This window comes from Cetorhinus maximus, chromosome 16, assembly GCF_964194155.1.
Source record: "Cetorhinus maximus chromosome 16, sCetMax3.hap1.1, whole genome shotgun sequence".
NCBI classification, from domain to species: domain Eukaryota; kingdom Metazoa; phylum Chordata; class Chondrichthyes; order Lamniformes; family Cetorhinidae; genus Cetorhinus; species Cetorhinus maximus.
In genome coordinates, this window is record NC_135894.1 from 56,915,306 (window position 1) to 56,929,929 (window position 14,624).

At 40.3% G+C, this 14,624-nt stretch overlaps 1 protein-coding gene across 4 annotated transcripts in view; it reads left to right on the forward strand.

The window, feature by feature from the left end:
• The window catches only part of LOC144691599 (glycerol kinase 3), a 149,967-nt gene that overhangs the window by 92,753 nt on the left and 42,590 nt on the right, over nt 1–14,624 (forward strand). For all 4 annotated transcript variants that reach the window (XM_078559850.1, XM_078559849.1, XM_078559848.1 and 1 more), the window contains exons 9-13: nt 6,954–6,989; nt 8,080–8,147; nt 9,484–9,526; nt 9,795–9,872; nt 12,845–12,923. In XM_078559850.1, the coding sequence (XP_078415976.1) occupies nt 6,954–6,989; nt 8,080–8,147; nt 9,484–9,526; nt 9,795–9,872; nt 12,845–12,923 (304 nt within the window). The remainder of the gene's footprint in view (nt 1–6,953; nt 6,990–8,079; nt 8,148–9,483; nt 9,527–9,794; nt 9,873–12,844; nt 12,924–14,624) is intronic.

The window sequence follows — 14,624 nt, forward strand, 5'->3', positions numbered from 1 at the left end:
TTAAAATTTATGAAAGCAAAAATGGCCACATCTGCCTGAATGGCTATGACCATTTTTCATCATTGGCATCAGGGAGTTTCTAAAAGCAATCCAAGCATTAACATCCCCTGAGTCTACCACTGGGAGACTTGCCTTCTTTCTCTAGCCATGTTTTGGCCACTGCAGGAGATTCACCTGTCGACTAGAAACTTCTCACCAATGCAGAAGAAAGGACCCTTAATTGATCGAACAGCCTAAGTTGGTAGCCATTTCAGACCTGACCCGGCCTCCTGGAAAATGGCTGGGAGTCTGGACCGTGGAATTGGTACCGTGGCCGGCAATGGAAAATTCCGGTCTGTGCACCCCATTCTGCCCCATCTCGCCATGAAAATCCTTCCCACAGGAATTGGGATTGTCCCTCTTGAAGCAGAGACAGTTAAGGGGTGTTTTAATTCAAGGTCATGTAGGGTTATTGTGGTAAATGAAACTGCTGCTGCTGGCTGAAGGGTCAGTAAGTTATTTAAGATAATTGGCAAAAGAGCCAAAGGTGAGATGAGGTGAAATTTTGTTATGCACCGAGTTATTATAATCTTGAATGCACTACCTGAAAGGGTGGTGAAAACAGTTTCAACAAGAACTTTAAAAAGGAAATTTGAAGGAAAAGGCTGCAGGGATCTGGGGAAGAAGCAGGCGAATGGGTCTAACTGACTCACTGTTTTAAAGAGTTGGCACTGATGTGGGCTGAATGATGGCTTTCTGTGCTGTATTATTCAATGATTCTAAAAATGAAAATCTGCATTTACATACTCTTTGGCTTTGGAAAAGTTCTGTTTTTTCAGATTATCTGTTGTCTTCCTTATCTCTTTAGCCCTCCACCAAGACTTTTTTTTCTGTTCCATTCTTTATCTGAGCATTGTCCATATTACATAGAAGAGAGGATACAAATTTGCTATGATCAGCCTCTGTCTCACCCTGTTAAAAGATAGCCATACTGAAATCTTAAATCTTCGTAACTGTAAAAAGTTTCTCCTTTTCAATCCTAACATTGAATTTGGCCATATTATGATCGCTGTTTATTAATTTTTTCCTTACTGTTAGATGATTAACTAAACTCATTACTAAATTTAATATGGTTTGGTATACCCTGCTCTTCCAAATCTATATGAAAATTGAAGTCTACAATTTAAAAAACTTTACCTTTTCCTACAAGTCTCTCTAACCTCTGAATTACTGTACATTTAGCAGAAGCTTGCGAAACAGCCTCAGAAACGCCTCCAGCATGTCTGCATGAGTTTCTGCATCCAGCCCTTAAAGTTGATAGTTGCGCTGGCCTGTCTTTCTAACTTTAAAATCTCTTTCGGACTGTTGCCTTACAAGGGGGTATTTGGGAGTCAGGTTAGGTAGGAATTTTAGTAAATACTATGGTATAAAATAACTGGAGTCGTATGCGTGTTTGACAGCTTTTCTTTTGTTAATAAGTACTTCAATTTAGTTTTTAAAAATCTCTAAAGGTCACAGTGGACTAATTACTACTGAATTCAATACATGCATCTCGAAATAAATACAAATTGCAGAACCATTGTGATTGTGGAACCAAGTTTCCCTCATGGATTTGGGTCCGCCTGGCACACATCATCTGCCGTGTCATAAGAAATTAGGGGCTCTTTGCAGGATGTTTTAAATTCCTTGATTGGTTTGGAGTTGGTGAATTTTAAGGTTACGAGCAAAAGAAGCACTCTGAATTCAGCAGCTGGTGTGAGGGATTTTGTTTTAAGTGGTGAGACTGCAAAAATGGCTGTAACCATGGCTAAAACTTTTTTGGAAGTAGAGGATACAACTCTGATTGGGTTACAAAGAGTATCTAAGGGGGAAGTTAACCGAGTTGGTGGATAGGTTGCAGTTGAGGTTACCTGTAGGGGCAAAGAAAGCAGACATAGTTGAAGTGATAGCACAGCATTTGAATTTGGAAGTGATACCTGATACTGGTGAGTCACAGCTGGAGGTACTGAGACGTCAGTTACAAATGAAGAAGCTTGAATTTGAACAAGCAATGGAAATGAAAAAACTTGAATGAGAGGCAACAGAAAAAGAAAGGGCATTCCAAAGAGAATTGGTACAAAGGCAGGAGAGAGAAAACAGACAGGAAAGGGAATTTGAAACGGTGAGGTTAGAAAAGAAAAAAAGAGGGAATGAGAGAGCAAGAGACAGAGTACCAACTTAAAAAGCTGGAAATTGAAAAAGAGATCTCAAGTGCTGAGGGTAGACCTGACACTGGAAAATTGAGGTGTTTTCATTGTAATAAAGTTGGGCACACGAAGTCAATGCAGTGGAAATTACAGGGAAAATCTGTTGCGATTATTGGGATGTAGAAAAGTCCTGGAAGTAAAAGTACTGTGGCTTCTGAGGTTCAGATACATGAAAAACCAGTGGTTTGTATACGAGAGAAGCAGGAGGAATCAGTGATAGGTAAAGAAGTGGGAATGTGTTCATAATTTATCCAAGGGAATTCTGAGGAGCCGGCTGCAGAAACGTTTAAAGATTTTGTTTGTGACAGGAAAGTCTTTCCATGTGTACAGGGTGGAGCAGGTAGAGATAATAAAATTTTAATACACACAGGGGCTAGTCAATCCTTAATGTTATGGCGCAGTGATATTTGTTGTTCAGAGGGAGTATTGCAGGAACAGGTGATAATAAGTTGGGTTCATGGATATGCTAAACATACTCTATTGTGGAAGGTAAATTTAAAGAGTAAGTGGAAAACAGGTGAGGTGATTGTTGGAGTAAAGGAAACATTGCCTGTTGGAGGGATTCAATTATTTTAGGTAATGATATAGCAGGGTCACAGAAGTGGGTGATGCTTACTGCAGTTGAACAGCCTGTGGAGGTGTATTCAACAGAAAGAGCATCCTGGTTTGTTTCCAGACTGTGTGGTAACCCAATTACAAGCTCACAAGCTGAAGTAGGAAGAAGAGGAAGTTATAAGGCAGGGAAAAGGTGTTGAAGTCCAATTAGCTGACACTGTCTTTGATAAGATTGTTCAGGAAGAAAGACTGGAAGAGAATGCAGCTGAGGTATTTAGCTCTAGGCAGTTGGTAGCGTTACAGAAAAAGGATCCACAAATAAAACAGCTTTATCAGACAGCTTACTCAGTAACAGAGGCAGAGTATATTCCAGAATGTTACTGCCTTAGTTGTAATGTGTTAATGAGAAAGTGGCAATTGTATCAGGCTTCAGCAGGTGAAAAATGGATGGAAGTGTATCAGAGTGTTATACTGTCTGCATATAGAAATGAGATACTGAGAGTAGCTCATGAAAATCCAATAGGGGGACATTTAGGAATTAGAGGAACACAGGCAAAAATACAAAAACATTTTTATTGGCCTAGATTGCGTAGAGATGTAGTCAAATTTTGTAGAACATGTCGGATGATAGGGAAACAACAAGCAGTGATTAAGCCTTTAATTCCAATTCAAGCATTTGAGGAACCTTTTACTAGGGTCGTGATTGATTGTGTAGAACCCCTCCCTAAGACTAAAAGTCGAAATCAGTGCTAGCTGACAATAATGGATGTGTCTACAAGGCTCCCTGAAGCAATACCTTTGAGAAATGTTACAACAAAGAGAATTGTGGAAGAGTTGACTAAATTTTTTACGAGATATGGTTTACCAAAAGAAATACAATCAGACCAGGATTCAGATTTCATGTCACAGCTGTTTAAGGAAGTAATGAACAGCTTAGGGATAAAACAGTCAACAGCTTGCCATCCTGAATCACAAGGGGTTTTGGAAAGATGGCATCAAACTTTAAAAACCATGATGAGGGCATATAGTCAGGACTATCTACAGGATTGGGATAGGGGAATTCCATTCTTGTTATTTGATATTAGGGATGCTCCCAATGCATCGACTGGATTTAGTCCTTTTGAATTAGTCTATGGTCATGAGGTAAGGGGACCACTTAAGGTTGATTTGTGAAAAATTGGTGGGTCAAAATTCAGAAACTACTCGCCTGGGTTATGTATCAAGCTTCAGAGAAATATTGAACAGAGCATGTGAGTTAGCTAGAGAGCATTTAAAGATATCACAGCAAGTGATGAAAGTGAAAGGTAGATGAGAGAGCCACAGCTCGTAGTTTGTTGTTGTTGAAAAGTGTTAGTTCTGTTACCAGTACTGGGTGACTCGTTAAAGGCAAGATTTAATGGGCCTTACAGGATTGAAAGGAAACTGAGCAAAGTGAACTATTTAATAAATACTCCAAACAGAAGAAAGAAGCAGTCAGTGTGTCATGTAAATATGCCTTGACAGGGAAGAGGACCAAAAGGGAGGCATTAGGGATGAAAGATAAAGAGGAAGAGGTAGAAATCAAAGATTCTGAAATTGATTTTCCTCTAATCAAAGTGGATAATGAAGGGGTACTTAAAAATTTATATGTAATATTGAGTTACCTTTCAGACAGTGTCAGTGATTTGGAGAAGCTATTGCAGTCACACAAAGCTATTTGTAGGAATAAGCTGGGAAGGACAAACTTAGCTACACATTATGTGAATGTGGAAGGTTCAGTTTCCATAAGCGAACATCCTTATAGATTAAGTCCAGCAAAGTTATCACAAGTACAGAAATAAATTGAATTTATGCTTCAAAATGACATCATTGAGTCTAGTTGCAGTAACTGGAGTTCACCTATTGTACCGAAACCAGATAGAATACAAAGAGTGTGTGTGGACTTTCAAAAGGTTAATGCAGTGACAAAAGCGGATTCATATCCTATACCATGGCTAGGAGATTGCATTGAGAAAGTGGGACAATCAAAGCTTATCACAAAGATTGACTTGCTGAGAGGATATTGCAAGTACCGTTATCGGAGAGAGCAAAGAAGATATCGGCTTTTGTGACGCCAGATGGACTATATCAGTTTAAAGTCATGTCATTTGGTATGAAAAATGTACTAGCAACATTTCAAAGACTGACAAAGTAATTGCTTTGACTTTCACTTCTCTCGGAGTCACCTTACCACGTCCAATGGTATAACCTAGATGTGTAACTTGCGTTTTTGCAAATTCACTTTGAGCCAAGCTCATCACCAAATTAGCTCCTTGTAGTCGATTAAATAATTGCCTAAACAATTGTGCTGTTTGTATTGGCGACTTGATAGTTTTCAGTCAAACATGGGAGGAGCATTTACAATGTCTGGAAGAATTATTTAATCGATTACAAGGAGCTAATTTAGTGATGAACTTTGCTCGAAGTGAATTTGCAAAAGCGCAAGTTACGTAGCTAGGTCATACCATTGGACATGGTAAGGTGGCTCAGAGAGAAATGAAAGTCAAAGCTATCGTGGATTTTTCCCCGTGCCTACGACAAAACGAGAAGTTTTGAGATTTCTGGGCATGAGCGGGTTTTACTGGAAATTTGTACCAAATTTTAGCAGTGTGGTTGCTCCATTGACTGAGCTATTAAAAAACATCAAGAAGTTTCAATGGACACATAAGTGTCAGAAGGCATTTGACAGTTTAAAAACTATATTGACTACGGCACCAGTTTTGGCAGTACCCAGTTATGCCAAGCAATTTAATTTGGCTATTGATGCAAGTGATATAGGCATTGGGGCTGCACTGTTGCAAGCCAAAGAAACTGGAACTGAGAAACCGATAGGGTATTTTTCACAGGAGTTGAATGTGCATCAGAGAAAATATTCAACAATCGAAAGGGAAACTCTGTGTCTGGTTTTAGCGTTGCAGCATTTTGAGGTTGATGTTGCAAAAAAATCATCAGGGACAATTGTTTATACAGACCACAGTCCTTTAAAGTTTCTGGACAAATTTCAAGAGCAAAGTGCAAGGCTGTTCAGATGGAGTTTATTACTGCAACCATTTAAGTACAGATTATACATGTGGCAGGACAAGGAAATGTAATTACAGATGCATTGTCGAGAGTTTAAAGCTCAAAGGAAAATTGGAAATTTAAAACCTGGACACTGGACTGAAATGATTTCTGTTGATACCAAGGATTTGTATATATATATATATTGAGTTGAATTTTGCCGTCGGCGAGCAGGGGGCGGGGCCTGCTCACCGACGCACAAAATGACACGGGATGGCGTCGGGGGGAACCCTTTTCCCTCAAGTACTAAGGTCGTGAAATGGCCCCCCTGTTGTGCGTTCACCTTCCCCTGGTGTTCCCCATCCAACGTGGATTGCTACAGTTGCTGTGCATTCTATAAATGAAGAGATTTCTATGAGGTTATCTGGCATGCATCACAGCCAAATAATATGGGAAATATGCTTTGTTGGGTTTATGAATGGAGCTCTCAGACTGGTGGAGACATCTGAACATCTGCTTCAGCATCCCTGTGGTGTGCTCACTAATGATCCAATATGACAGTGCGAACACATTACTTAATGCTAATCACAATGAATTTCATTGTTTCATGTGTTTTTCTTATTCTGGTAACTGGAAAATCTATGATTTGGCACAAGTTCTTGACAGGTGCAGGAACTAAATTCGAGGCTTTCATCTATTTGGTTTAATGTGTCTTTTTGAAAAATTATATGTATTTTTATGGGGGGAGGATTGGCATTAGGTAATGAAGTTTTAGTTTGGCCAGTATTTGTTAGAAACACAACTGATCTAACCTTATGACTCAGGAATAATAACGAGCAATAATGTATATTGGCACTGAATTTACCAAATAGAACCACATTAACAACATCCGAGAGGAGAAATTACATTTTTCAGGATGATTATGGAGCAAAGGGTTGTAAGGAAAATTATATTAGAGTTCTGATATATTATTTTATATATATTTATATATAGCTGATATATTTTATATATATGCTATGTATTATAGATATATTGAAAAATGTTCGAGAATATAGATCTTAAATATAGTTCCTAATTATTCTTAAAATGCAGAAACTATTTAAAACGTGAGCTACCACTGACATGTACCTAATATTTCTTTTCTATTTTTAATAGCGATGCGGGACACTAATTAAAGTACCAATTTCAGGTGTAAGTATATTTTGTTTGTGAATGTGCATTCTTCTGTATAGCTGCAGCATAACTTACAGCCCTTGCATTCTAATACTCTAAGCATGAAGCTTTCATTAGACAGGACATATCTGGGCAATTTCTGGAGCACAAATCTTCAGTACTACTGCTGTAATGTTGTCAGGGCACATAGCCAATGCCTCCAGCTGTTTCTTGATATATCTTGATATATTGGCTGAAGACTGGCATCTTTGATGCTGGGGACCTCAAGAGGAGGCCGAGATGGGTGATCCACTTGGCACTTCTAGCTGAAGATAGTTGCAAATGCTTCAGCCTTTTGCACAAATGTCCATGGTCCCCCACCATTAAGGATGGGGAGATTTGTAGAACCTCCTCCTCCAGTTAGTTTTGTAATAGTCAAGGTTAAGAGGTGACTCTGATTGAAATTTTGAAGGTATTGATGAGATCTGATAGGTTAGATAGAGAGAAACTATTTCTGCTGGTTGGCAATTCTAGGACTTGGGGACATAGCCTTAAAAATTGGAGCCAGACCTTTCACTCAAAGGAAGATAGAAGTTTGGAACTCTATCACAAACGGCATTTGATGCTTGGGACAATTGTTAATTCTACATCTGAAGTTGATAGACATTTGTTAACCAGAAGTATTAAGGAATATGGGGCAAAGACTTGTACATGGGCTTAGATCACGGATCAGCTGTGATCTCATTGAATGGTGGAATTGATTCGAAGGGCTAATTGGCCTGTTCCTATTTCCATGTTTTTGTATCTTACTGTTGCCCCATTCTTTCTCATGTGGTTCTATTAATTCTGTTCTATGCGCATATGCTTAAATGACAAAACTTTCAAATAGATGTGGAGAACTTAACCTGTAGAAAAAAGCCAATTATTATAAACTATAGGTGGCTGAGCTGCTGTACCATCAAGTTGTAACATAATTTCATAATTGAGAAAGATTTGTGAGCTGCTGTTGTAATTTACTCCTCATTTTGATTTAACTGTTTTATACTACACTCCAAACAATATTTTCTATTTGCAATGTAATACCATTCAAAGAAAGTAATTGCACTTACATTTGTGTGCCATCTTTCAGTGTTTAGGTGACCAATCTGCTGCTTTGGTTGGACAAATGTGTTTTGAGCCAGGACAATCAAAAAATACGTAAGTTTGAACTTTCAAGGAACTCCTTTGCAACTCAGTACAGGTTCATGAGTGATGCATGATGTTTAAATAGGTTTTCATAGAAGAAGCATTCTATGCCCCAGCTGCCTTTTGTTTGGCAGTGGTAGAATATGTACAATTACAATAGTGGTGTTTTTGTATTCAGCCAAATCCTGCTACAGCAGAGTTATTCACAGTGCGTGCCATTAGTTAAAATTTTTCTGCATCCTTCAGCTCAGATTTTTTTGTGGTGTAACTTGCTGGGATTGCAGCTGATGATGGCAAGGGCATTTGGGGCCTCAGTGAACAGTGGGGCCATCAATATCTCTCCGTAACCAATGAGAATTAAGGATTAAGAAAGGAATGATGGTGAAGGGAGTGAATTTTTAAATTCTTTTTAATGGAATGTGGGTGTCGCTGGCTAGGCCAGCATTTGTTGTCCAATCCTAATTGCCCTTGAGGAGGCAGTGGTGAACCACCACTGCAGTCCACAGCGCTAGTAGGGACAAAGGTTCAGCTATGCGCTTCCTGTCGGGCAGGCCACTGGGCGGGCCTTAATTGGTCCGCCCACTCAAAATGGCGGCTGGCCCCGTTTCAGCAGTGGGGTTCGGCTGCCTGCCCGCCGCCGAGTCAGTGGGGCACGCCTGCCAGCCAAAGGCTAAATTCTGCCCTGAGTCAGATGTGTGCCCGCCGACCTGTCAACGGCCTATTGAGGCCATTAATAAACCAATTTAGGTAATTGACAGGGCTGCCATCCAACCTTAGGGTTGGCGGGCAGGCCGGGAGCCCTGGCGGGCTTAAGAAAAAGCATGAAACCTCATCCACAGGCGGGATGAGGTTTCATGAGGATTTTTAAATATTTAGTAAAGGTTTCAATAAAAGTGATAGACATGTCCCAACTCATGTGACAGTGTCACATGAGGGGACATGTCAGGGAAATTTTTTAAACATTTGTCTTAAAAGTTTTAATTCCAAGGCAATCTCCCTGAGGCAGCACTTGGCACTCTTTCATGCGCATGCGCGAAAGAGCGCACTCCCGGCTGAGGGAATCCACACCCCCTCCCCACCCCACCGCCCGGACAGGGAGCGCATAGCGCTTCCTGGCAGACGTCACACTGGGAGGGCCTTAATTGGCCCACCCACGCAAAATGGCGGTGCGCTCCCGATTGGGGGCGCCGATCGGAGGCGTGCCTGCTCCTGCACTTCTCCCCCGGCCAATGGGGTGGAAAATTTTTCCCGATGATTATATTATGCTATGTCAATACATTGGCATTGTTGATTCCTGTGTACTAATTTATTTCATTTTAGCGTAAGTATATCCCTTTTTCCATTTTAGATACGGAACAGGTTGTTTCCTCCTGTCTAACACAGGCGAGAAGGTTAGTATGTCTCTGTTTTAAAGTCTTGGATTTGGGCAGAAGTAAAGCACATTTTTTTCCTATGTAAAATTGAGAGCAGATTTAAAGAAAATATTAAACTACTGAGCATTATGCTGCTCAAACTAGTGGCTAAAAGCTGGTGTATTCAGTCTGTAATACTCTTCCGTAACTATACATTTCCTTGCTATGTCCAACCCTCTGTACAAATTTCAACATGATGTTATTTTACACCTTTTTACAGTTAAACTAACGAGCTTGTTCTTCACAGCCTGTGATATCTAAATATGGCCTTCTGACAACATTAGCGTATAAACTGGGCAAGAACCCCGCAATTTATGCACTAGAGGCAAGTTTTGTTTTTATGAAGCTTATGGTTGTAGAACTTTGTTTTACATTTTTCACATGCATAGTATTACATAGAATGTGCATCACAAAAACAGGTCATTCAACCCAAATAGTCCATGTTAGTGTTTATATTCCAAATAATCTCTTACCCCCTTGTCATCTAACCCCATCAGCAATACTGTCTGTCCTTTTTTCCTCGTATTTGCGTAGCTTTCCTTAAATGCGCCTGTGCTAATTGCCTCAACTGCTCTTAGTGATGCCGAGTTCTGCCTTCTAACCACTCTCTGGGAAAAAGTTTGTTCTAAATTCTTTATTGGATTTTTTAGTGACTGTCTCATATTTATACTGCTAGTTTTGGTCTCCTCATATGTGGAAACACCTTCTCGACATTTACCCTTTCAAACCGCTTCATACTCTTAAAAACCTATCAGGTCACTGTCAGCCTTTCCTTGCCTAAATAAAAAGCCCCAGCTTGTCCAATCCTTCCTGACAGGTGTAACCTCTTAGTGCTTGTAGTATGCTTGGAAGTATTTTTTTTGCATCTTCCCTGCGGGCTCCTAACCTTTTTATAATATGGAGACCAGAACTATGCAGAGTTCATAAAATATAGTCAAAAAATGTTGATATAAGGTTAACATAGCTTCTCTGCTGTTCAATTCTATTCTTCTAGAAATAAAACCCAGGGCTTTGTTTTTCTTTCATGGTCTCATTAACCTGTGTTACTGTTCCCGGTGATATGTTTATCTGTACCCCTAGATCCCTTTCCTCCTCTACCCCAATTAAAACATGTTTTTCCCAAGGAATATGTGGACTCCTCATTCTTCCTGCCAAAATGCACCACTTCACACTTAGTTATATTGAAATGAGTTTGCCAATTACATAACTGTTTTGCATCTAATGTTGCTTTGTGTAAATGTAATCTGATGTGCCCCTTTCATATTTCTTTTAAAAGCATTATTGCATAACTGGAAGCATAACTAATAACGTAATGGATGATCTCGGGAATTTAGTTGATTTCGGAAAAGCAGAAGGCTGGGGTTTATTTTGGGGTTTATTTGAGATACTGGTGACTGCTCATGTGCTTTGTGGCATACCAATCCTCATATTAATATATTGGGTGGAATCTTCACACTCCTGCAAAGGATAGTCAACTAGAGCCACTGAGGGCCAAGGTGTAAACACTACCAGGATTCTCCTAGTGTCAGACTGACGCCCCCTCAACAGCAACTGGGAGAGGCCCAGCAGGACAAATGTCCCTCATTTCACTGGCCCCATTATTGAACCACATGAATCCAAAGGCTGCAGCCTGGGCCATGGCCATTCCGGTGGAGTATTCCCTTCCAACACAATGACCCTATGAGCTAAGGGCCTTCCTTATGTTCAAATCTTCAGCAGGCTTCTGACAGTACCTTTACTCTCTCATTGCCCTAGCTGCCTCAGTGATGTCCACCGCTCTCATTGGGGCTGCATTCGTCCATTGCTGTGGGACCCCTGATTAGGGCCTCTAGCCTTGGGAACCAGTGCGACATTTTTAACAGGATAGCAAATACAGAGGCAGTCTCTTAATTGGCCTCTCCGGGAAGATCCCCCTATCAGTACACCTCTGACCCATGTGGGGTTAGGACCTGGAAATTGCCCCACGCCTGAAAATATTCCCAGGCTGGAAGATTCCATCCAATGTATCAATGAGTCATTCTTGAGTTTAATATTATGAGTCTTTTATTCTTTATTTTTTATTCAATTGTTTTATCAAACAAAGTGTCCAGAAATTCCTTGACAACATGTGCCACCCTACATACTGGTTTAGACAGGACCCACGCCACCTTTTGAGGCCCGCTTTCCAAAACTCATTAACAACTGGCCATAGCAAGTGCTTTGTATGCTGTGATCACTATTTTTAGCCACTTGGCAACCAAATCAGTGGTTCTTTAAAGGGACCCATGGTGGCTATCATCTAAAAGGTAAATTCTTACCTTCATTTATTCTGGAGCCGGGATAAATAGAAGTGCTCCTTCCTGCTCCACCTCAAATTCACAGCCCATTGCCAGCCACCACTCACCTCCTGCCCCCAACAAATGACTCCTCTGTCCCTCTACTTCACCTGGAGTCTGCTTACCATCTTAACTGGATGATGTTTTTGTTTTTCCCAGGACCAGCAAGTTGCCTCTGGGGCTGAGGCAGGCACCTGCAACTTGTCAGTAGCAAACAATAGCGTGGACCAATTGCACTTGGCTCTGCCACCTGCCTCGCAAGACACAGACAGCCCAATCTGGGCGCTATTCAATTTCTAAGTCACTCCATGCATCTATAGAGTTCTTGTAACATGATCACTATTTATTACTCTGTTGGCTATTGTCCTCCAGACTTTCAGCATTGCATTCAGTGCCATGTTGCATTTGATACTGTGTCAAATGCCATGTGTTTCAATATAATATGTAAAATGCTGCACTCTCTGGAATATGCTGTATTAAGTGTAGGTGGCTATCATGCCCTTGGATTGAGTATGGGACATGACTGTTGAAATAACTGCATGTAAAAAAAATAATTTTCATTTTTGCAACTAACTCAGAGAATAATAGTCTTTACTCAGTGGTATCCTGCTCTTTGTTTCTTATCTTTCAGTCCTTTATTTTCTATCTGGCTATAGATTAATGTGTGCGCTTTTTCGACTTAATCTTCAAAATGCTTTCTTCACAAGAACAGTCTTCCTTGCAAGGTGGCAAATTGTTTTCTTTTTCAGCTCGGCAAAGGTGGAAAGTAACTCTTGCTTTCCTGTTTGGTGAGTGGCAACTTTCTAATTTAGGTGTGCACAATATAATTGACATATAAACAAAATTAAAACTCCAAGTAGTATTATTAGTAGTATTATTATTAGTAGTATGAGACCACTTGCTCAAATTTAAAGAGTGAGGCTACATCCCATAAATGCATAGCTCCTCCATTGCCAATTACTCTATTTTCCTGTCTCTTTAGGGATCAGTTGCCATTGGTGGTGCTGTGGTACGCTGGCTTCGAGATAACCTTCGTATCATTAGCACAGCAGAGGAAGTTGGCAAGTACTTTTATATTCATATATAAACTCGGGAAATATACAGTAAATTGATAGGAAAAGCAAAATAAATTCCATTTAGTGCATCTCTGGGACATTCTAGAAAAAACAAATGGGATTATTCCACTCAAATTCGAGATTTAATTATCAAAGGCTTAAAGGCAGCAAATTGTAGACTCCAGGGTAGCCTAAGTAGAACATAAAAACTTGCATAAGAAAATCTTTACACTTCCATCTAGTTGGTCTCCGTATCTAGTAAACATCATATTCTATATTCATGTGCCCCCATTAAATTTTGCTTCAGATATACATCCAACTCTAATAGCATATTTAAGAAAGTCAAACCCTCAGTGCCTTTTCCGCAGAGTTTTCTGCAGATTCTGATCCCTCTTGTTGAAATATTTAAATCTAAGTGGTCTTTTACATTCTTGTTCTTTGAAGTTTAAATTTATAGAATCTGTGACTTACTGGGGGTGGTTTTCCCTTGATACTTTAAGCACTAACGAGCCTCTGAGATGGCCAAGATGAGGCCTTAGGCTGCAAAACCTGTTTGCAAGACACCATTTTGGTAACAGAGTTGAAGCATGCAGTGGGAACAACTGCCCTGAGGATCATTAAGGGACTATTTGACAAATTGCCTGAGGACGTTCATTAAAGAGGCTGCACGCCATATTGGTGGATAGCGATTCAATTAACAAAGAATTGTTACAGTGCAGAAGGATGCCATTCGGCACATCACGTCTGCACTGGTTCTCTGAATGAGCAGTTCACTAAGTGCCATCTTCCTGCCTTCTCCCCAAAACCCTGAACATTCTTCCTCTTCAAATTACGATCTAATTCCCTTTTGAATGCTTCAATTGAGCCTGCTTTCACCACACTGTCAGGCAGTGCATTCCAGAACTTATGAAAACGTTTTTCCTCATATCGCTTTTGCTTCTTTTGCAAATTACTTAAACCTGTGCCCTCTCGTTCTCAATTCTTTCACAAGTAGAAACAGTTTTGTCCTATCTATTCAGACCCTTCATGATGTTGAATACCTCCATCAGATCTCCTCTCAGCCTTCTTTTCTCCGAGGAAAAAAATCCTAACTTCTCCAATCTATCTTCATACCTGAAGTTCCTCATCCCTGGAACGATTCTCATGAATGTTTTCTGCACCTTCTCCAATGCATTCATATCCTTCAAAAGTGCGGCTCCTAGAACTGGACGCATACTCCAGCTGAGGCTGAATCAGTGTCCTGTACAAGTTCAACATAACTTCCTCGCACTTGTATTCAGTGGCCCTATTTATAAAGCCTAGAATACTGTCTGGTTTATTAACCGCATTCTCAACCTGTCCTGCCACCTTCAATGACTTATGCACATACACACCCAGGTCCCCCTGCTCCTATACCCACTTTAGAATTGTACCCTTTATTTTATATTGTCTCTCCATGTTCTTTGTACCAAAGTTAATCACTTCACATTTCTCCACATTGAACTTCACCTGCCACTGGTCTGCCCCTTCTAGCAATTTTATTATGTCCTTTTGAAGTTCAACACTACCTTCCTCGCAGTTCACAATGCTTTCAAGTTTTGTATCATCCGCAAATTTTGAAATTGTGCCCTGAACAGCGACCAGCTGAACAGAAGTAAGCAAGTTGTTGTTGAGCTTAAGTGCTACTGAAAGCTTTCAATGTTTTTTTACTGCTGGAGATTGACTGTG